Source organism: Rhynchophorus ferrugineus, unplaced genomic scaffold (assembly GCF_030347505.1).
Source record: "Rhynchophorus ferrugineus isolate W39M unplaced genomic scaffold, kcgeb_rfMv2 rfM2, whole genome shotgun sequence".
Classification (NCBI taxonomy): domain Eukaryota; kingdom Metazoa; phylum Arthropoda; class Insecta; order Coleoptera; family Curculionidae; genus Rhynchophorus; species Rhynchophorus ferrugineus.
In genome coordinates this window covers 11,420,343-11,445,711 of record NW_027472581.1, presented here as the reverse complement: position 1 = coordinate 11,445,711, position 25,369 = coordinate 11,420,343, and the positions used below count along the sequence as shown (strand labels likewise).

At 31.2% G+C, this 25,369-nt stretch overlaps 1 protein-coding gene across 11 annotated transcripts in view; it reads left to right on the top strand.

Moving 5' to 3' along the window:
• Positions 1 to 25,369, top strand: part of Sarm (Sterile alpha and Armadillo motif) — a 340,621-nt gene that overhangs the window by 237,818 nt on the left and 77,434 nt on the right. For 2 of the 11 annotated variants that reach the window (XM_076397192.1, XM_076397199.1), the window contains exon 1: positions 13,786 to 13,921. The exons of the other annotated variants lie outside the window; for them this stretch is intronic. In XM_076397192.1, coding sequence (XP_076253307.1) covers positions 13,817 to 13,921 — 105 coding nt within the window. In that variant the 5' untranslated portion in view covers positions 13,786 to 13,816. Of the gene's footprint in view, positions 1 to 13,785; positions 13,922 to 25,369 lie in introns of those variants that run through there. 11 annotated transcript variants of the gene reach the window in all.

Genomic DNA, 25,369 nt, shown 5'->3' with positions numbered 1-25,369 from the left:
CATTTTACAGACGTTGATTAAATCAAGGACGAACGATACATTTGAAATCGAAAAAAAATGTTTTCTATCGTTACCTTCCTTATTATTCGCGGTAGGTATAGGAGGGGTACCGTAGATGCATTCAAATTCTGTTGTTCTTCGATCGGTGTCACAAAGATTTAAGGTTAAAGAGGCCCAACGTTCGATGCGGAATTCATCTATCGTCGTTGGCCATGGTTCGTAGCCCACGTTGATCTCTAGATCCGGTTTTTGTGATGACACGTCTAATCTGCGAACAGAATTTCAGAGCGAGTGAAATTTCGATAGACCATCGGTGTAATAGTGAATTTGTCGAAGGAAATCGAATATATTTTGATATCACCTCGTTAAATAAACGTTAGTTCTTTTTATCTCGTTGGTTTTGTAATATAGCCTCAAGTATTTAGATTACGATTCTCTTCATGCTTAAATGCATACGATATTGACGATTTTTAAAATACTTTTGCGAAGAACAAAACTATCCGCTGCTAATTTTTCTTCTTATTTTATGTCTTCAATTATTTATTTTTTTTAATATTAATTACAATACTGTATCTTTTTAAAGCCCTATGAAACAAAAACATTTTTTTTGTTTTTAAATCTTCCTGTTTATTGTTGAAATCAAAAACCTTGTTTTTCCTCCTCAGGCCAAGAGGACAGGGAAAACCAACTTTATACTTTATTCATTCCTCCGTCATCAACCAAACTGAAGAACCTAAGACTTCTAAGGGAATTTTCTCACCTTAGTGTTTTTTATTGACAATATTATCAAGAGAACATCTCTAATTTCCCTTTTTCTTAACCATCCTCTACGCAATTTGAACGATGACAAGACATTGAGGAAACCTCGAACTGCAACAATCTTAAAATATTAAACTGGAATGCTCTTCACTAAATTATATTATCTCTTAACATTTCTCTAAGAGTCTTCAGACGCCTGCTTAATCCAAGACAGATTTCAAAGATATGTTATTTTATTAGGCCTATAAATTAGTTTTAAAGGATTTCAATTTAATAATTGAAGCTTGAATGTAAAAGATCGGTACAATGTTTTTTATTTGAAGTATTGTCCATCGATAGCCCGTACTTTTTAACATCTTTCAGGCAATTTACGGATTCCTTATCGAGAGAATGATGTGTATTTTCAGTTTATTCACGAATCGACTCATTTTTTGTTATTTTCATAAGAAGAGAAGCGCTGCTCAAGGAGGCCACCACGTCAGAACATGTAGTGATCAAGAGGAGCAAGCTCTGAAGAATACGGTCGAATAGAATTTTAATGTTTTCACCGCTTTTACAACACGTAATGCAGAAGAGTAACATTGTTGTACCTCTTCTTGTATTACAAGCGTTTTTTCAAATTTTTTTGGGTTATCTAAAACGCTCTTTGCCTTCAATGTCAAAGTCGCCACTTTTAAAACGTCGAAACCACTACTCACATATTGAAATTTATGAAACATGCTTGCCATAGGCTTCGGAGAGTGTTTAATGACCTTTAGCCGTTTTTTTCTTCCAATTAAGGCAAAAAGTAAAACATCCGACAAAAACGATAAACTCGGTGCCAATTCAGACATTTTCAATGTACTGAAAAAATATTGTGTTCGCGCTTCAACAAGATGACACATACTGAAAAGTGAAGCTTGTCAGTGAGGCTTCTACATGAGGTTACAAACATACCCGATGCGATTTAGTACACAGTACTACCATCTGTTGTAAATCCTTTAAAATTAATGTGTAGGCCCAGTATATTATATATAATTAGAAATAAGGTTTTACATAACCCTTTGTTCAGATTGTTTCTTCCAATTATATTAGAACGTTTGTTAAATTAAAACGACAAAATAGAAAAATACGTAAATTAATTGATTAACAATCCAATTAGAACAAAGAATGCTAATTAAATGTATTTGCATCTGCAAGTCTTTCGATAATAATTTTTCTAAGTAATTGAATAAAAGTAACTGAATTTTGAATAGTTGAAGATAGCGGGATATTTACGTCAGAAAATGTACATGCACTAAACAATATATTTGTTATCAACAGTTATTTTTCGTGCACTATATTTCGCAGGCTAAAAATAACTCCTTTTGTTTTACATAATATTCATTTTCTTGACTTACTGCTTTATAACTGCATTATAACTGCTAGCTCTACAAAACCATCAATATAATTTGATATATTGAAGTATTGCTTGGAAATTTTGTTGTTGTTTATGTAACTTTATATCTTTTCTAAAGAGATTAAAAATATTAAGCTTTCACAAACGTATGGTTTGAGAAAAACGAAAAAAAGTTATAAAAATCGAATAAAAAATCATAAAATGAGTAAATATTACAAAATAAATATTAGTAAATATATATTGTATCTAAATATATATTTTTAATATATACAAATACCGTTTGAATGTGACAACATACAACAAATGCCTTATTCTGAAATAGTCAGCCCTGCAATACTGAATTTGATAATGATAATGTAAGTTATTAAATTACCCCTTTCAATGATTTACTATAAAAGCACTGCTCAGTCAGATTTCAACGTCTGTGTTGTCTAGAGATAGGTTAGAGTCCTTAAAAAAAGGTACATTTTTATAAGTTATTTATATTAATACCATTCAGTGATGAGGCTTTATCGGGAATAATTGTCTATAGAGTAAATAATGACTATTTTCAAACAAAAACTCTAATTCCTTAATGAAATAAATCTTTGACATAGATATATACTAATCAACATATTTTTTGCAACTTTCTAGCAACATAGCGATATCTTATCGAAATAACGATATTGGGTTGCGTATTGGTATACGTGAACAGCTTTCCTGGACTAACCCATGACTTTTTTAACTTGTGGTTATCATACAATGTACCATTAAACTCTTCTTTGTGTGTTTAGAAATGTCCCTCCTTTTTTGATCTTTCCTATCGCATGTAAATGACTGAAACAATGGATCAACAAAAGTAAGAAATACTGGAAAAACATTTTTGAACGTTCTGATTAGCTTCTTTACTAAATTATCTTCCACATTTTACAGAAGGACAAAAGGCGTTAGTGTAAATACTATAAATCACTCAAAATAACTTAATTTATTTTATTATATATTGTGATATTTTCATAATATTATAAAACTTGTTTTAACAATTCGATTTATATGCAAATATTTTTTATCAATGCTAAGCAGTTTTCACCAGGTTTCATCCTATTGGAACTAGATTTGATACTAGAGTAAAAGCTCTAATAACGACTTTAAAATATCAGCTTGTATTTTGTAAAGCGTATTCCCTTGACAATTTATTCACAATGAAAAAATTAGTTGGACACGGGTCGAGACAACGCGCACTTTACGGGTATATTCTGGTCTAGAAATTAAAAAAAATCTATTTTAAATGAAATTTAAAAACAGAGAACCGCAATATAAACTACACACAGTACTAAATACAAATACTGTAGTGTCGTTAATGCCAACAAGAGTAGGGATTAAGGAATTGGTTGACAGTGTCAAGTTTAACCCATCAAGCAAATTGCTTTCAGAAGAAATATATAAAAATTGTAACATTATAATTCATACAACATTCAACATTACACTTTGTTCCATATTATGAAAAGATAAAAAAATTAACAGGTCAATTGAAAAGTCCCCGGCCTAACACAGAGATGGCGCTACTGGAATTAACTGGAATATTAGTTTGTGAATTCCAGACACTGCCCCATGAAAATCAACCATCGAGGATGGATATGTTAAGTTTAGACGTGGTTAAATGAGCACCGAAGACGGTGAACGCAGTGGACGCCCAGAAGAGGTTGTTACCAACGAAAACATTTAAAAAATCCACAAAATAATTTTGAATTACCGTAAATTGAAATTGAGTGAAATAGCAGACAGATTAAAGATATCAACTGAACGTGTACATCATATCATTCACGAATATTTGGGTATGAGAAAGTTCTGTGCAAAGTGGGTGTCGCACGAGCACACTTTTTGACCAAAAACAACGACGAGTTAATGATTCGGTGCAATGTTTGAAGATAATCAAGCGTGAGTAATAAACTCAAGTTTTTTGCGTCGATATGTGACAATGGATGAAACATGGCTCCATCATTTCACTCCGAAGTCCAATCGACAGTCATCCGAGTGGGCTGCAGACGATGAACCTACTCCAAAGCATGGGAGGACGCAACAGTCGGCTGGTAAAGTTATGGCGTCTGTATTTTGGGATGCGCATGGAATAATTTTCATTGACTGCCTTGAAAATGGAAGGACCATCAACAGCGACTATTACATAGTATCACCCTTGAAGGGAATTTTGTTGAATAAAAAAACTAATTTTGCCAATAAAATGTGTTTTACTATGGTAGGCCGGAGACTTTTCAATTGACCCGTTAATATTATTTAAATGGTTGAAGCTTATTAAATCTCTTAAAATAATCTCGAGGGGAATCATCAAATTTTCCTCTCCCAACTTGATGAATTTGATAAATTGGCCCTGACGATGAAGCATTTTTATATAATTACCAGATATCGCCGACAAATAATCGATGCAAATTAATATCTTAAGTATTCCCGCGTGGTTTTTCGATAACGAGCAATAAATCACGCTGCACCGAAGCCGCAAAACGCAATCAAAGGTCAACTGACCGAGCATGAGCGACCGTGCAGATTTAACCCAGACCCGAACCCGACGTACTCGACCGACCGCGGAACGTTCTTAGCCGAGCAATTGCAAAAAATTGGCGCACGCCCCGTCTCGTCGAGAAGAATCGGCCTGAAAATAACTAAGACACGGGTCAAGAACCTCTGCATTGGTACATCCGGATTTTTCGAAAGCGTTTGGCGCCTCTATGTCGTCCTGCACCGGTCGGGCCCTCTCGTTCTCTATGTCTCTTTCTTTCTTCCTCTCTATAGGCATTAGTCGTTTATAGTACTTTGTGCTAGGGATATAGGCCGCGGAGAAAATATCTATATTTCGATATATGCATATTTTTTAAAATATCGATGTATCGGAGAAAAAATCTATCGAAATTTGAGATGTGTTTACATCTATAAGTCTATCCAAAGTAGCAGTGAAATCACGTCATTTCAATTTATGACGTGAATCGTCTCAATGTTGCAACATTCTAATATAAATAAAATATTTCAACAAAAATGTTATAAAATATAATTTGTTATAACATTACATCTAATACATATATGATCGAATGAGTCTGCTTGGTTGGCGCAGTGGTAAAGGCGACAGAGCAGTCCTCCTACTATAAATTCATGTTTGTGATTGTCCTTAGGGAAGATTGTCATGCCAGTAACCAGGCTGGGTAAGACCGGATGTTTTCTGGGATGATTTCTAAGTTGGTCACTCGCCAGTCGGTAGCGCAGTGGCGAAGACCGTCGTTCGGATAAAGCCTGGTTGGTAAAAATAAGAGTTAAAAAAAAATAAAAATATTATCGAAGCACCTAAACTACAGTTAATTAAACACCCAGAATAGTTTGTAGGTTAGAGTTATTTTATTATATTTAGTACTTGTTGCCTACATTGCTGTGCTTTCTTGTCAAATCAATCTGATATCATAGTAATTCTCCTTAGTTTCTTCTGTTACTAGCTGTTGTACATTTTTCTTCATAAAATTAGATTTAATCACTGCATTCTTCCTAATGAATTTACCATATCTGCAATAAAGTTAATTCATTCTTTCCTCGTATATTTTAACCAAATGCTCATATATATTCTGAATAATTACATACATATCTATGCACATAATTCTTTCACAATTCCACCATTTGTCAATTTCTTCTTCTGTGTGTCTGATGAAATTCTTCTAAAACGAAAAGTATTATTGTAGAGCATTTCATTTATATTTACCAATTAGCAATTTGAAATACTTAACTCTTTAATATGGTGTCTTCAAAATTTAATTTATGTTAGATCTTTTTGTTAGGTTCCTGTTTCTAGCATGAAGAACAATATATCTGCAATGAATTAGAAGATATGACTTACAAAACCGAATCATATGTTATTCTAATGTTTGCCTTTTCCTATCAACTTTTGCTGTCTTTACACTCTTTTATTAGTATCTTGTCAAGGGTGAAAATCAATTTGGTAAACGATATTTGTATAGATTGAAATAAATATATTCAAATACAATATATATATATATATATATATATATATATATATATATATATATATATATATATCTATAAAAATGTATTTGTAATATTTAATTGTTTTATGCGTTTTTATTAAATTGTTTTTATTCGCTTGTTATAATTTCCATAATCTCTTTGAATACTATCGATCTCTCATTATTTTTTCGGCATCTGTACTTTGTGCAACTCCGACGAATTTCATTTACGCACCTGGGGGAGCAAAAAATGTTTTAATTTACGGTCATCGCCCACTTTAAATTCGGTCATACTGTTCAAATAACTTTAGTTGTTTAGGTCTGTCCCTAGACGTATTTACACAGACATGACCCGGGTTGAAAGACTTTTCTTGGTATTAAGCCGAGATAATACGTATGATTCAACTTCGAGAATTCTGTTTACATACTAAAATATTATCATAATTATTATTATTATTATTATGGTGTTTTATTTTTCTTCCTGAAGTTGCAGTACAAATTATTAATAAAATAAATAATACAAATTATTAATATACAGGACCTCTATTATAAGTACCTGGTGTAAGACAAGAGGACGCTTGTTTTTAAAGATTTCCACATAAGTGAAATAAATAGTTACTGAAATCTTGTCTTGTATTTGGTTTGATTTGTATCCCAAACCCACAGAAAGCGACTCTGTATAAAATGCTAGTCCGTTCAATCTTCCTCAATGGAGCATAGGTGTGGTACAAGTATGTTTCGGAGAGGCAACTTGAACTACTCAGTAGTAAACAAACTGCGACAGTCCCAGTCGTATCCTAGGGTCTCTGTAGCCCGCAAAACAATCATATCCCGAACCTGAAGCGACATCAGCCGAAGACTATTTGGTTCTAGCTGGTCATTCTAGTAAACGAAAAAAAAAAAGGTTTAATTTGTCGGTGGTGACTATTTAGAGAATTCCAACGATTTGGAACGTTTTTATATACGTATATTTTTAATTATATATTTTTAATCTTATATTTTTTTATATATTTCTAATCGTATTTTAGATATGCTCAGTACAATCTTCATTTATAAAGTAATATTAACTACAATCTTAATTTACTACTGTTCTGTTGTAGTTGCATCAATATCCAAGCAGGACGAGTGTCGGATAAATACATCAGTATGTATTTTCCAAATTAAAATTAAGTCAGACTATTTAAGATAAAATTTATTCTTCTGATTTCCAGTGTTGTCCAGAAGCTGTATTATTAATGAAGGAACTTTGTTTTGGCATCGTTGGTTTATTAATAGGGCTGATTTATTGAAATCCTATATTTGATCCCCATAGATCCAAATATGTTTTATAATAAACCAGTTTCTTTGATGAAATGATTAAATCTACTTGGAAGTATCGGGCTAACCAGTATAGTTCTTTGATGTTGAATCTGATCTGTTCTGCTTTTTGTCTAAAGTAATGTTTACCGGATTTTAGTTAAAGAATGCAAGATTTCGATACGAAATAGTCAAATCTCCATTTAAATAGCTAAAATAATTTTTTGCAGACCGTTAATTAATTTGAAATCAATTAAAAATACTATTTTAATTTGAACTCTCAGCGTATGACTGATTTTATTTGTTCATTAATAATTACTCTTTCCTGTTTTTTTAGTATAAATTATTTTTCATTTTAATTGCTAAAAACTCTCTTATTCACCCTTTTATGCATCCTTGCCAAATTGATGGTTCTAAACACAGTTTTTAACATTAATGTTCAGATGTTGAAACAATCGTTGCTAATGCATCTTTGAAACGTTACTAGTTTAGTTATGTTCTCTTTGTATTGAAATGCTGAATTATTTACTACATATTTTATATGAAATTTTAGGTGGAAAACAAAATGAGCAGTATTTAAAAAAGTTTCTTGCATAAAACATAACTCAGGTTAGATTTATTTTAACTTACATATATTTATTTCAGCTAGTTTTTTAGGAAAATATAGAAATTCAAACTTTTCGCAGAGTATGCAAGAAATAAACATTGATCTATCTGAAAGTTTTTATTTGGTTATTATTAATTGTAATCTCCATTATTTCAGAAATATATTATTTATTCTGCTTGTATTAACGTATCAGCATCAATTATTTTTAATTATTATTGAAAACTGCCCAGTTTTATTATGTATTAGGAAATGTTACTTTTTTAGTTATATTTTTTACATAAAAAACTTAATTTGAAATTTGAATGAAATTGAATTATCTATATCCGAATAAATTCCACAAAAAAAATCGGTTTCCTACAATTGTTTTTTTGTACTATCGACGTCTGTAATTAATATTCAAAATAAATGTCAAGCAAAATACTAAATTTTAGCCACTATACGCCAACAATTGGATCCAATTCGAACATGCCATATCCCCTATCACACCGTTCTTTTATTTATCTAACAAAATTTCATTACCGTTCAATGAACATCCGGAAATACCTTGACAGTTGACCTTGTCTGGTTCCAGTATAAAACAATAGTTGTTTGGCTTGGTGGAATCGTGTAGAATCCACTGAAATAATAGAATAATCGTTTCTTATATGCACGTTGTTTATTGTTGTTTAAGTTATTATGAAACATCGACAGTGAACTGATTTTTGGCACAAATTTTTGTCTTTTTACATTTGTAATATTATAGAGATAATAACGAAGAAAAATATTGTTTTAATAGACTTCAGCAAAATCAGTAATTTATTTGAAAGTAGTTGTTTTCAAACTATATATATGTGGAAATATGTTTTAATACATATAATAGATACATAAAAGCACAATATTTAAATGAAAATATTTATACATGAAAATATTAAGATTTTTTAAAATTCAATTTGTAATTGGTCGTTGTATCTGTCGATGGCCAACACTTTTTCCCATCTTTCAGACAATTTGCGGATTCCACCTCGACATAACGACATAAAGAAGTGAGGCACTGCTCAGACAGGTCTTGATTCATATCTCGGAACAAGTAGTAATTAGAAGGTGCAAGGTCTGGAGAGTACGGCTGGTGGGGTAGCACTTACTATTTTAACGTTTCCAAGTACGTTGGCTTCATCGTGTAATGCCTTCAAATCCTCGTCTTCAACTTTTTTTGGCTATACAGAACGCTCTTTATCTTCGGTGTCAAAATCACCACTTTTAAAACATCGAAACCAGTGTGCACATGTTGAAATCGATGGAGCATGGTTACCATAATATTCACATAGCATTCTGTGATCTTCGGCCGCCTTTTTGTTCAAATTAAGTAAACAAAACAAGTAAAACTTCTCCCAAATGGGATTTACTCGGAACAAATTCAAACATTTTCTGAGGTGAAGGCTTCAATATGAAGTTGCTTAGAAAAGTACACTATGCGATTTAAGGGCGTCAAATATTATTTCAGGTAAATATAAATAATTACCATTAAAATCATACTTACATCATTTTTATAAATCATAAAGGATATGACACACGGGGACTTTGGCTGAAAAATAATGAGAAGATAGTTTCTGAAATCACACTTTCTTATCTTTGAAATGGTAATACCTTAAACCATGTGCATATAATTAAAACATCAAACCAAATTTCCTCTTAGTAATTACAGTAGGTACATATACGCTGAAATTATTGGATTTATGATTAAGATAATCGTTTAATTTCATTCATCATTTTTAATTCATCCTTCCCGGAAGCTTGTTTAAATATAGGCGTGAATGAAATGACAATATTTAACAAGATAATTGTACAAAGAAAATAAAAAATGGGATATCCGTAAGTAGTTTTTGTGATGAAATGGAATATTAGGTGTTGAAATTAATTCATACAGTTTTATTCATATATTTTTCTTTTAAGTTGTATCAAAAGTAGTCTGATAGGTACTACTTTTTCCCATCCTTTGAACAAGGGACCAGTCTTATGCTAGAAGAATTACATTTTTGCATTCTTCATTATAAATGAGCTTTTGCCTCGACAGTCAACTAATCCGAGCAAAAGTAGCGTAGAAACACCTGGATAATACTGAGAATGATGAATGAGCATTGTCGTGGTGAAAAATAGTTTTTTGCTTGTTTTGGACTATCATGATCATTTCACAATTAATTATTGTCATTAAAAAACAGGAAAACATACATTTTCTCCAAAAATTTTGCCATTTTGTATTCTTCCACATATTATCTATCGACAAATGTGCTAGCGACTGGAAAATAAAGGTTAATAGCCCCAAATTTGTTCATGTTAATTTTGCGTTACGACGAAATGACAAAAATCTAATTATATCACTTCAGGGATGTCCAATTCCTCAAACAAAATCAGCTAAATAGCTCGGCATCCATATTGATAACGATGATTTCGAAATTAATGCCGTAAATCCATTTCTATTCCAGCTATCCAATATTTCGCCATAATATATGTAAAAAGGTTACTAAATCGTAGCAATGTGGAAGCAATACAGCTACAGGACAACACGCAAGAAATCAGAAATCAGAATTTGTATAGTATAAAGTGTTATGTATAAAGTATAAGTGCTTAAGTAGTTTAATTTTATTTTAATTTGGGAAATACATATTAATATATTTATCCCGTACTCACTTTGCTTGTGTAGTTTACTAAGTATATTTTAATATAAGATGTTATTAATTAAAGGAAATTTAAATGATTTAAAGTTTTAAAGTCGCATATCTCTAATATTACTTATTCAACGAAGCCAGTCATTGATCAAAATACATATATCATTGAACACACGGACAGAAATCACCTTTAAAGATCTTTCATTACATTTTAAAGTCTATAAAGTACAAATATCTCCAGATACATAACTGTAGAATAGAACAAGCCCTAAATTTAAATTAACAAACAATTAGTATTAAGTGCTTACGTCTAATTTCGGACAAGCTTTATATACCGAGACAAATGCCTCCCATTCTTGTTGGAGTGATATTAACAGAAATCTCTAATATCGTAAAGCACCTTGCAATTTCGAGAAAAGGGCCACCCTAGTAAAGCTTTATAACCGGTAAGGAAATATTTCTAAGAAATTCTTAGAAATATTTAGTTTTTTTTAAAGAAAGCTTTATAACTTCATTGAACCTTGAAAAACCATTAAATATTAAAAAAAACGCTTCAAGTAAATTAACTTACAGGAATTTAGAGTGAAGCTTTTATTACCGTACATAATTAACTTTGATAAATCCGAGTACAATTAACTATTAATATGATAATCTCATTGAAAGGATTAAAAAATAAATAAGTTGGACACATACGAACAAATCAAGTAACGTGTCGAATTAACTAGTCATATGAAAAAAGTGTCAAACTATTTATAGCCCGAAATTAAAATATGCTTAACATTATATAGCTACTGAATCAAAAGTATTTGTAATTCAAAACATGATCCTATCTTTAGTTGACGAACTATTTAAAGCACACCCACAAAATTAGATGAATAGCCATTGATGTGCGAAATATATGTAGACATACTTAACCTTTAACAAATGCCGTATTATTATGGTACGTAGTTATTAATAAATAGCATTAAAACTGTCATAGTGTAAAGAACTAAAATCGGGATTAATGAAAAAAGATGTGTTAAAATTAAATGGTGTTATCTGATTGCGACTCAGACCTAAAAACGAAAGTTAATGAAAAACTCTTGATTAAAATATAATTACATTATCTGTTAATTGGTGCATGATATAATTTATTGCTCCTATTTTATAAGATAAATTGTAATAAAATATAATTAGTATATATAAGCGAAATAAAATGTTTTCATAATATCAAATAGAATTTAATAAAAAAAGTACAAAGCTAGATATGTTTTCATTGATACGAAAACAAACAAGATGGTCGAAATAAAATTGTAATAAATTAAATATTCTAACGTGATTATAATTGAGGCAAATGCAAAATATTTTCGGGGCTTTGTTTATTTTACTTTTTGAAGCGAAATTAGAAAAGCAGATGTTGATTCGAAGATATTTTTAAAATTATTAGAACATAGTATGGTAAATTGGAAACTCTATATTACAAGGTGGTTACTATATTTTAGTTTACAACATAATCCTTTATAATTAATTAATAGTCTTCCAGTTATAAAACTCAAGAATCCGAATATATAGTCTATTCAAAGTTTTTTTTTAGTAATGCGTCCTGGATATTTGTGACGTCGAAACATTACAATGTTGCCGCATCAACTCTCAGTTTTAGTTCAGTTTGGCTTTAACATACAAGAACATTCTAATCTAAATAAAATAATTGAACAATGTTATGAAATATAATTTATTTTAACATTAACTGCACTTAATTATACAGCCACAATAATTTATAGGTAGTAGAGTTAAAACCTCTTATCACTATTGCTTAGATTAGATTTCACATTTAGATTTCACAACCACCGAGGACCGGAAAATACAAAAATGCAATTATATCATTTATGGGATACCCGATTCTATATCAAGCCAAACAAAAATCTGATTAGATAAGCATCAAAATCCTGTACTGGTAAGATACTTCCAACTGGACCTAAGATTAAAGATATCGGTTTATCAGTCATCTATAAAGTCTATTTAGACTTATGGGGTGCCAATGAGACAACAAGACAGTCATCCGCGTGGACTGCACACGATGAAGCCGCTCCAAAGCGTGGAAAAACTCAACAGTCGGCTAACATGGTTATGGCGTTTGTATTTTGGGATGCGCATGGAATAATTTTCATTGACTACCTAGAAAAAGGAAGGACCATCAACAGCGATTATTACATAGCGTTATTGGACCGTTCGAAGGACAAAATCGCCGAAAAACCGCATTTGAAGAAAAAGAAAGTGCTGTTTTATCAAGACAATGCACCGTGTCACAAGTCAGTGAAAACGATGGCGAAAATACATGAATTGGGCTTCGAATTGCTTCCTCGTCCACCGAATTCTCCAGATCTGGCAAAAAGATCTCTCAAAAGAATACTCTCTGGAAAGAAATTTTCGTCGAATGAAGAGATGATCGCCGAATCTGAGGCCTATTTTGAAGCAAAGGACAAATCGTTCTACAAAAAAGTATCGAAAAGTTGGAGGGTCGCTATAATCAGTGTATCACCCTTGAAGGGAATTATGTTGGATAAAAAAAGAATAATTTTGCCAAAAATATGTGTTTTACTATGGTAGGCCGGGGACTTTTCAGTTGACCTGTTCTAACAAAAAATGCATAAATAAAACTTCCAAATTACGAGTATTAACGACGTTGATGGTGAAATCATTGTTATTTTAGGAGCATCAAACAAACTGCGAATCTTGAATGAAACGTTCGGATTAAATACCATCAAATAAAACATGTACCAATGTTTGCGCGATTGATTCATCTTTAGAGATTGGCTTACGGGTATTTTGCAAATTCTCTAACGTTTACCTGATAAGATAAGAGCCGTTCTACCTAGCGTCGGTGACGATAAAATATCACCGGCCAAGTCAAGTTTCGACAGTTCGCTCGCTGCTCGCTCACCGACTAGGCAACCGACCGACCTACCCCGAACACGGACCCGAAGTCGTCGTTCACAAGATTAAAAAGCAATTAGTGTCGAAACGTTTTCGTTTGAGAGCGAAGGAAAAAAACAGTTGCGGCTCAATCGGTGCGCGAAACCGACGTTTTTCTTTTTCTCGGCCGGGTGTGCGGAATGATGCAGTTGTGTGAAAGTTTCGTTTAGTCCCCAGCGTCGTCGAGAGAATGTTGCCGGAGAAGTCGTCCGGATGGAGGAAGGAGAAATTGGACAGGAACCGTTTCTTGGAACGGAGGAATTTTTGGGATAATCAGACGCAAAATCCACAACCGGTAATTTACGTTTTCTTACCGCATACGATTCAACTATTTCTAATTAATTTTAAATGGGAATAACACTTTTAAAAATGTATTCTATTGTTACTAGTCGTTTCCGACTAACCTACAATTTGTCTTTACTAGGAGGACCCATGTATATTAATCTCTGGTGTAATAATATTTATGTATTAACACTGCTATTTTTTTTTATATAAATGAACCTCACACTACTCTACACAAGATCAAATAGTTTAATTATTTTGTCTGTGTTCTGTTCTGGTGTTATCCAAGAGTTGTAATACTTCGATATTGACATGAGAATGGAGTCTCGCCGCGTGACTCCTTGCTGTTATCTTGATTTCCTGAGTGGCAATCGATATTTGAAGGTCTCGGTGTAAGTAATCAGACCTGTAGTATATGGGTGTACCTATAATACTTCTCAGGACTTTGTTCCTGTCTGTCGGTCCGATTCTACGTAAACTGCACATGTACACTTTTAATTTCGTTAATTTATTTTCTAGGCTTAGGTCTAATTATTTGCCTATTGTAATTTCCGTGTGACTTCTTCGCTACTGTCTCCGACAGCAAGAATTGCCGTGTCATCATCAAATGTAATGTCAATTAGGTAAAGCCCAGGCCCCATCACCTTTTGGTACACCTTCTTTTAGTGTAGGGGATAAAACTTATATAAATCAAGTCTGCGGTCAAATATAGTTTTTTTTAATTTGAGACATTATACTATAATAATGTTATACTATAACATTTGCGTATAATATACGACTTACGTCTACTAATAGGTCAATTGAAAAGTCCCCGGCTTGACACCTAGATGGAGCTACTAGAATTAAATCCATATGTTTTTCAGTTAGTCCTAACCATCAAAAGATGCGTGTATAAATTTGGCAGCTGTCGGATCATTAGTATGTAAATTATAGCATTTTGAGTGAAGTAACTTTTGTTATTGTGAAAAAAAAATGGATAAAAAGGAATTTCGCGTGTTGATAAAATATTGTTTTTTGAAGGGAAAAAATACAATTAATGCAAAAACTTGGCTTGATGATGAGTTTTCGGACACTGCCCCAGGAAAATCAACCATCAAGGATTGGTATGCTAAGTTTAAACGTGGTGAAATGAGGACCGGAGACGATGAACGCAGTGGACGCCCAAAAGAGGTTGTTACCGACAAAAACATTTAAAAAATCCACAATATGATTTTGAATGGCCGTAAATTGAAACTGAATGAAACAGCACACACTCTAAAGATATCCACTGAACGTGTACATTGTATCATTCACGAATATTTGGGTATGAGAAAGCTCTGTGCAATGTGAGTGCCGCGCGAGCTCACTTTTGATCGCTATAATCAGTGTATCACCCTTGAAGGGAATTATATTGAATAAAAAATACTAATTTTGCCAAAAAAAAAATGTTTTACTATGGTAGGCCGGGGACTTGTTACAACTATCTGTGAGGAACCAAATCATTCTAATACTTCGATACAAGCATTTCTACCATTTACGACAAAAAGACGAAAAGGTTTCTTCAACAATCCTCTTTATTCCTACGTTTTTATGGCATCCTTAGGAGACGTAAGGAATTTTTTAGTCTGTACAAATTAATAAAGATCTTTGTTTCAATTTTAATGTTATTTAAATGTTATAACCTTTATATTTTGAGGTAATATCTCTCGATTATCCACCATAAATAGCTTTGAGGGACCAAATAATTCTACCACTTCAATACTACCTACGTACGACAAAAAGACATAATGGTTTCTTCAACAACTCTCTTAATTCTTACATTTTTATAAAATTTTTAAAAAGTATGGTGAATACTTGGGTCAATACAAATTAATAAAGGTTTTTATTTCATTGTTGCATATTATATAGCTTTTAAAAGTTGCCATGGCAAACAAATATAGCTCAAATATTTTTTTGATATGAGAGATGATGATATGGCCTTATACTTCTACTAATTAATACTACTAATAAAACTTAATATTTCTACTATTCATAACAAAAAGGCAAACTGATTATGAAGGTACAACCATGCAAAATAATAACCATGTTTTTATAAAAGTTGTAGGAGATATAAAATATATTTAGATCAATATGAATGAATCGGTTCAATAATGATATTAGATAAAGGTTAAAAGTTGTTAATTGTCAGTAATATAAGTTAAATATAAATATATGTTTTTTTTTATTTAAGTGGTTCGCTACAACTATATATGTGGAACAAGATGATGAACTAAAAGCTGATGATGCTTCATATTATATGTTTTTTGAGGATTTCATGGTGTCTGGGGACATTCTTGTGGAGCATTCTTACTACAAATTTGAGAATTTTACTTATTGCGAGACATCTTTTATTACATATCTTTTGTACAATCTTATTTTTCATTTTCAATTGGATCGATATATAATCACTGTGTATTTTTCAAATTCAAATTAAATTAAACTAACTTAAGCTAATGTTAAAATTACGATATGAGTTCGCTTAGCTTGATTCGGTTCAATCTTTAATTTTTTGCGCATTGTCCAGTAATGAAATTGCTTCCACATTACTGTGATGAAACACTGGATAATTTTAGGGATTCATTTTATTTTGAGGTCTTCTGCAGTTCTTGCCTAGTTTCATAGCGATAAATATTTATAATTAATCGTTTGAAGGCTTGGTTGGAGTGCAACGCCATATTTACACCCTATAAGTTCAAATAAACTTTATTATTGGCTAATAAGTTTGGATAAAACTGGCATTAACATTATTAATTTCAAACTATTAAACTGTATGTTCTAGTACATAGTCATTTGTGCATCTTTAATGTTATTTGTAGTTTCTCTATAGTGATTGTGTCGTTGGCAATGTTCCATGTACTATTTTATTTGCTGTTGAGTTATCGGTAGTGGGCTTCGAAGACGCTACCCTGCAGAACTCTATTCAAGTACAGACAATTATTCTTTAAAATACTATATAACAAGCACTTCGATATAATTTAATATGGTTTTCTTTTAATTAGCATAAAAATCAATGTACACAATAATATAAAATAGACTTGTTAGAATGAAGCAGTATTTCAAAATGAAATCAGATATTATCAGATATGAAATTTGTCGATTAATATATATCAGTATTTTTGTAATTTTTATTGACAGTTTCATGTCATCAGTGAATTCAAAACGGTTCCACTTAAAAATTCTACAATATATAACACGTAAGAATAAAAAATATTGTTATTATTATTATTATTATCGATATTCTTTAGTTATATATATTCATAGTTATAATAATGATAATAGTTTGGTTTTAATAGATTTAAATTTTACCTATTTCCTTTTATGCTAAACTGATGGATGAAACGAAGAAATACATGATGGATGAGTTAATTAATTAAACTGACGAATGAAACTTTCTTGGTGTTAAAAAATGTGCTTCTCTGCTTACTCAATTCACATATTTAAAGTTTATTGACGTTGGTTATATTGTTTATATTACCAACTAATATTTTGTGAAAGCTACTGATTTTAAGGAACATGAGTTTTTATTTCAATACGAAACAGTAACTACAACGTTTATAATTTTAATAATAAAAAAGTTTAATTTAGTAACTAATATTCACTAAACTACTAAATTTTATGTTCTGTACATATAACAGATGTGGTACTTAAAAATAAATGGTGTTCAACATATAGGAATGTTAATATTTGGGAACTTTTTGCTAAATACGATTTATATTTAAAAGAAATATTACTGACATTCATCACACATTGTCAATAATGTGTTGAAAAAGTCCTTAAAAATTAAACACCATACTAAATATCAAACTATTGATATTTACGGTATAGTTTAAATCACGTTATCAATGGATTCGAAGATTTTCCAGAAGTAGTTAAACAGGAATAATTTATAATTAGACGTTAGCACATTCGTGGCGGCACAAAGCAAGTAGTAAAATTTTAATTGGTATTAACATGTTGGTCGGCAGCCACTTAGTAAGACATTTCAGCGGAATAAACAGTTTAAGTTTTCAGATTATAACAAGTACACCGCGAACCTTACGACAAAGATCCGTCAGTTAAAGCCAACACTTTTATTTAGAGTTTTTAGTTAAATCAACGAAAACAGCAGATTGTTTGTTGTTTTCGGTTTATTGTTGATAAATATTTCGGCAACGATTGTTTATCTTAATGTTAAAAATAACTAGATGCAACTGTTGTTTATTAATACGAGATTAAAATATAATAATTGCAGGAAAATGTATACTTGTTTCATACTTGTTTTATACTATAGGGTGTCCCAAATTCATAAAACGCTTTAAGGCTATTGTTATGGAGAAAATACAAAATGAGTTTGAACCAATGAAGAGATTCATTAAAATTAGTGAAACTGCATCATTCTAAGGTCCTTCAAAGAACTGCGGTCACACTCAAGTAAATTTCGTTTATGTATTGGTGCTAAATAATAAAATCCCGAAATATGTTCTAAAAAATATTTAACAAATCTATATTTTCTATAAAAATTAATTATATGAATTTCAAGTACCCTAGAGATAATAATAAAGATTTTTTTCTACAAGAAACAATTTTAATGACACGCAAACGAACTGAATCATTTTTGCTCGTAAATACTAAGTTGTTTAGTAGTAATTTTACGTTATCTAATCCAAAAGCTAACATATTCGAATCCTTTAGTAAAACCCATCTAAGCTTCATCTATTCCTAGATCACATATTTTTGGGGATATAATGTTTTATAACTCTGTTTTTATCTATAATACTACGTGTATTAATAAAAAGTACCATTTCATATTAATACCATAATCTTGGACCATCGAACTACTAGATTACGTGGGTTGGATTTTGAAACAATTGCTATTACAAAAGTTTCTGAAGCGTTATTTTTGGGTTACTTTTTCCACGCCCATTGAGGTGGCATAGACATATATTTTGAACATAACCGCCGCTTCCTCAGGTACCAAAAAACCTTATACATACATAAAAAGCACGTAGTTTGCAGTATTTTCACAAAAGTCGTCCATTCACGGAACTGCGGTCAGAATTGACGTCAGCAAATTATCATTAGATAGAGGGTCCTTGTTGATGCTCTATTATCAGAAGTTAAATAAAGTTCATCGATGCATTGTTGTTGAATAGCGAAATGGCAGGATCCCAAAATATAAAAGGCAACCGTCGTACCTTCGAAATTAAACATGAATATGTTTGTTACTAATTTCCTATAAATTATTATACGGTATTATTAAAATGTGTTCATTAATCTTGTTGCTTGTTATAATTATATATATATATATATATATATATATATATATATAATCTTTTGTAAACAATAGTAAATTTTATTTTACAGGAAAGGTTTTTGGTATTAAATAATTATTTGTTGAACACGATGAACCCGCTCTAAAGCATGGGAAAACGCAACAGTCGGCAAGGTTATGGCGTCTGTATTTTGGGATGCGCATGGAATAATTTTCATTGACTACCTTGCAAAAGGAAGGACCATCAACAGCGACTATTACATAGCGTTATCGGGCCGTTTGAAGGGCAACATCGCCGAAAAACGGATGCATTTGAAGAAAAAGATGGTGCTGGAGAAAGTGCTGTTTCACCAAGACAATGCACCGTGTCAAGAATCCATGAATTGGGATTCGAATTGAATCCGCATCCACCGTGTTCTTCAGATCTGGCCCTCAGCGACTATTTCCTGTTCTCAGATCTCAAACAGAATGCTCGCTGGGAAGAAATTTTCGTCGAATGAAGAGGTGATCGACGAAACTGAGGCCTATTTTGAAGCAAAGGACAAATCGTACTACAAAAATGGTATCGAAAAGTTGGAGGGTCGCTATTATCAGTATATCACACTCGAAGTGAATTATGTTGAATAAAAAAACTGATTTTGCCAAAAAAATTTGCTTTACTCTAGTAGGCCGGGAACTTTTCAATTGATCTGTTACATATCATTCCACAACAACCCTATTAGTCTGATTTAGATGCATCGGATTTTATACTTGCTTAATTAGTATCTAATCTAAAAGAAAACACTAGGAGACTTGTTTGAATTTGGTTAAACATTAAAATTGTATGAAAATGAAAATTTGTGTATGTAAAATTGACAATGTAAAATGTATAATTGTTTAATCTTAACTTTAGCTTAAGTAGTCTAATTTTAATTTGGGTAATATATACTGATATTCCATGCTAGACCTGCTTGCATATTGATGCAAGTACAACAGAACAATAGTAATAAATTGATCATATAAATTAAGATTGATCTAAACATATTTAATGTAAAATGTAATTAAGAACAATCAGTCAATGTCAATGATCCTTTTCTTTTTAAATATTATAAACAATACCGAGTATATATATACATAAGTTTCGATCAAACAATTGTCAGAAAGCGTCTAACGCATGTCCATTCTTTCAAGTTTGTTTCTGTTTAAAGGATTTTGCCAAAAAAATGTGTTTTACTGTAGTAGGCCGGGGACTTTTCAATTGATCTGTTACATATCATTCCACAGTAACCCTATTAGTCGGATTTAGGTGCATCGGATTTTATATTTGCTTAGTTAGTATCTAATCTAAAAGAAAACACTAGGAGACTTGTTTGAATTTGGTTAAACATTAAAATTGTATGAAAATGAAAATTTGTGTATATAAAATTGACAATGTAAAATGTAAAATTGACAATGTAAAATGTATAATTGTTTAATCTTAACTTTAGCTTAAGTAGTCTAATTTTAATTTGGGTAATATATACTGATATTCCATGCTAGACCTGCTTGCATATTGATGCAAGTATAACAGAACAATAGTAATAAATTAATCGTATAAATTAAGATTGATCTAAACATATTTAATGTAAAATGTAATTAAGAACAATCAGTCAATGTCAATGATCCTTTTCTTTTTAAATCTTATAAACAATACCGAGTATACGAAGTTTCGATCAAACAATTGTCAGAAAGCGTCTGACGCATGTCCATTCTTTCAAGTTTGTTTCTGTTTAAAGGTTGAAATGAACTCTTATATAATCTGAGATCAATAATATTTATTTTAGTTGTTTCAACAATTTTGATCAAACGAAATAGAAATTCACAATCACGGTATCTAAGAATTGGAGTGTTGGTATAAGTGCATATAAGTTCAGGTTCATTTTAAATTCCGTTTTACTTATCGCGAGTTTCCTGTGTTATCTAATTTTTAATTCAGTTGTCTTATGACTTAAGGAAATGCATATCAACAATATGATTAACAACACTATAAAAGTATTTTTAGGAGATTCGTTTAAATAGCATGAAACCTCTATGCGATTGGATATATCGTTGTGCTACTGAAGTACGATTTATATCGTTATATTATCAAACAAAAGTTGATAATAAATATAGATACATTTTCTTAACAAATTATTATAATCAGAATTACAATTAAATATATTTTCTCTTGAAACCTGGACCAAAATTGTTAATTGCCGTAACTTATGGGCGACAAAAAAATGGTAATGTATTATAATTTAATACATAATTCGAAAACCCAAACAGCACATTGTTTCATTGAGGATCACCATCTAATATAAATGTGTCTCCTTTACTGATGTTATCGCGACAATACTAAGATACTTGTTCAGATGCAACCGGATATAATTATTCTGTAAGTTACAAATTCGAAACGTGAATCATACGAAATTCACGATCGCTTTTGGAAATACTAATTGTTATGAATCATAACGCTCGGTCAATCGGGTTTTTTATTGTTTTGTTTTTACAACTATTCTGTATTCGCATTTCGAGATGGTTTCTTGATGCTGGGAGAATTCTGGTTAGCTCTTAATCATCCTCCGAATCGATATCAGCTTCCTGGTAAATTACATCATCATCATTATTGGTCAAGTATTAGTTTGGTGTAGATCATGGTTTCTCAATGAATATCTACGATGGTAGAGGTCAAACCTTTATCTTGTGTTGAAGGTCAGTTTTTGTAGCTACTGTGTATTCTACCTCTCAAAATTGAATGGTGTTAGTGCCCTCAGCATCTATACTGACGGATATCGTCAACAATAGTCAGTGCAATTTGATAATTTAAACCTTAGCGAACTCCAAATCACTGAACGGTCTTCTGATACACCAACTGAACCTACTTTAGTTATTTAATGAATCCTATGGAACATGTTGTTAACAGATCATGGTTTCTCAATGAATATCTACGATGGTAGAGGTCAAACCTTTATCTTGTGTTGAAGGTCAGTTTTTGTAGTTACTGTGAATTCTACCTCTCAAAATTGAATGGTGTTAGTACCTTCAGCATCTATACTGACAGATATCGTCAACAATAGTCAGCGCAATTCGATATTGTAAACCTTAGCGAACTCCAAATCACTGAACGGTCTTCTGATACACCAACTGAACCTACTTTAGTTATTTAATGAATCCTATGGAACATGTTGTTAACAGATAATGAAGATGCTTGAGCGGTGACAAATAGGAATCAATTTTCCTATACTCAAATAATTCAGGTGTTGACAAACACATTAAGGGTTTAACTCATCTCATCGTACATAACTGAAATTTCATTGGATTTTAATTTTAATTTTGCGCCTAAGCATGCATAAACATGTTCGAATCCGATTATAAATTTATTTTCCTTATCTTAAATTATGGTACTTATCAAGTTCTACTGGCTGTACGGATAGAAACATATAAACATTGGTATCGGCATTTTGACAAATCTTACCATCATCATACATCATTTACGATGTTTTGAAATGATAATGGTGTTTACTCTATGGAACATGCGGTTAACTGATAATAAAGTTGCTTGAACCTCTCCATAGACTCAGAAGATGAAAACTAATAAAAATCGATTGTCTTGCCCTCAAATAATCCCTGTATAACAAATGGCTAGGATTGTGAATTTTGAATGAATGAATTAACTTATCTTATTCAGAAACGCTATGAATTATTTCCTGCAATAAACGTAATAAACATAATACAATGGAGCGCCCCTGTATCCGCAAATAATGTAATTTTAATCTTTAAATATTAACTAAAACTTGTGAAGGACACCCGTATCTCATTGTATTCATACTCATATATTATTATCCCAGCACAGCTACATACATATTGTATTGAAATCAAAGTGATATATCGGAAGTATTTCCACTTCAGCTAATCCCTCATGACTAAACGCGTTCAATGTTTAGAATTTACGTTTCATTATCTTGTATTTGAACGGGTCGGTTTTATCCTTTTAGAACGGATCCAGTTATAACTCAGTTGTTTATCACGTAATTGATAGTAAACATTAAGTCTAGATAATTTGTACAATGGTGGCATATCTTTGCTGTCGTTATCTATAAATAATTCATTTTTAGTTAAATTGGAAAAAATTCGCGATAGGTTTAAATACTCAGAGAAAATAAATATAGATGTGTTTGATAATGTTTCATGTTTTCGATATTTGTTTAATTAATTGTTAAAGTTTATAGAAACATTTGTTCTTTTTTTTTCCTTCAATAAAATAAAATCTTGTCTGTATGGCATCTTTGGAAATAAAATACCCTTATATTATTATTATTCACGAGGTTAGGTGTAGAATTACAATATTTCTATCTTGCTTGATTTAAAAGGATGGCCTGATGTCTGTGGTATGTTTAGGTGTAAGTTTTGAATGTTTGTACTGTGAATATGAAGAGATAAAAGTTAAGTTAGCAGTAAGAAGTGTAGTAATAATGAAATCGTCTAGTATAACAAAATAACATTCCTTAAGTTGGCTTTTAAAGTTCATAATTTTTTAAGAATAGTTTCCAACACTGTCCTTTGTCAAATATTATTCTTTCCTGTGTGTAGTGAATGTATTCTTTAGGTTCATTTTTTTCAACAAACTGTATATCCTACAAGTATGTGTTTACTAGTTCTTTGGGCCAATAGTCAATCTTTCAACTCTTCTTATACCATCGATCCTCCTATCCTTATATTTCTGATTGGTATCATGATATTTAAAATTCATATTCAGCATTAATAGCTTCATGTTATGCTGGATTAAAACTCCATTAAGGGGTATTTTGTAGAAATTATCTTCTATCTGAAGCACTCTTAGACCATACATAGTTTTCCTATTATTGCAATATTATTGATTCCCATTACCGACTCCTTCAGAATGTGGCATAATTATAAATGAACTACAAAGTGGTAAAAAAACGTAATTATCCAAAAAGGATTTTTCGAATTTGTATTTAATTAAATAATTGTAAATAATAAATAGTAATAATACTAATATATCTATGTCTTCTTGATATTAATTTCTTGTTTGTTATATAATACTACTGTATTATTCTTAAATTATACGATATAAATTATTCATTATTATTCAAAAAGCCGATACAATAAATAATAACTGCATAAAAAATATTGATAATTAATCAATGATAGCAAGGTATATCCTCTTCTGCTCTTAAAATTTGTTATAAATGAATGTTTAGCTGAAAAAAACATGAATACTAACGTATTGGGTTTCGACACTTCGACAGTTATGATATATATACTGCCCAACGTAAGATTATTTTAACTAACTAGATTAAAGTTATCAACCACAATTCTTCATAATATGAACTTTAAGCTTTCTAATTATTTTCTGGTAATTGATAAAAGGCCTTCTGATCTTAGTTTCAGCTATCGAATACCTTAGATCTGTATCTATTTATTTTAGTTATACTCAGTTTTATTTTTAAAATTGCTTTTATTTTATTTTTCCTCAGTTTTAAAAATATACTATATATGCAAGGAGACATGAACAGCAACTTCACCAAAATGCAAAGGACACATTTAGTCATGCCAATATATACAAATACTTTTTCACTATCGAATAAGAGATTGTTTTACAGTATAGAGAGTTGCATAACAATGAAAATGTATACCAAATAATATTTCAAAATCTAATCCCAACCATAAATTTGATATATAAAGCAATTTCATAGATTTTAGATAGAAAATTAACTTACGTTACTAATTTTTGTTTGCTAGTGTATATCGAAGAGCAGGCGACGGGTCCGACCCGTTCGTCGTCTGTTTAACGCGAACACGCCGAGGCTCACGTCCTTGAGTCTTCGGTTTAAAAGTTCGTAACTGTGTTTACATGTAGAATTAACGTAATTAGTATCAAGGTGAGCGTAGCGATTCGACAGAAATAATGGCAATTTTTCAATTGATGGTTTATAATGAAAAAGCGTAAAACGGTCTGGAATGGGATCGTTTATTTTTTGTCCAATTATTTCCGAATTATCCGACTCAACCAGCACGTGAATCGACATATGCCTCTGTCTCTATTAGATTATTACTTTACAATAATTGAATTCAAGCATAGTATTGACCTCTGTGTAATAAACAACATTACGGTTTTAATTGTGTCTTAATTAATTGTAAAATATATTTAATTACTACATATGGAGCATTTAA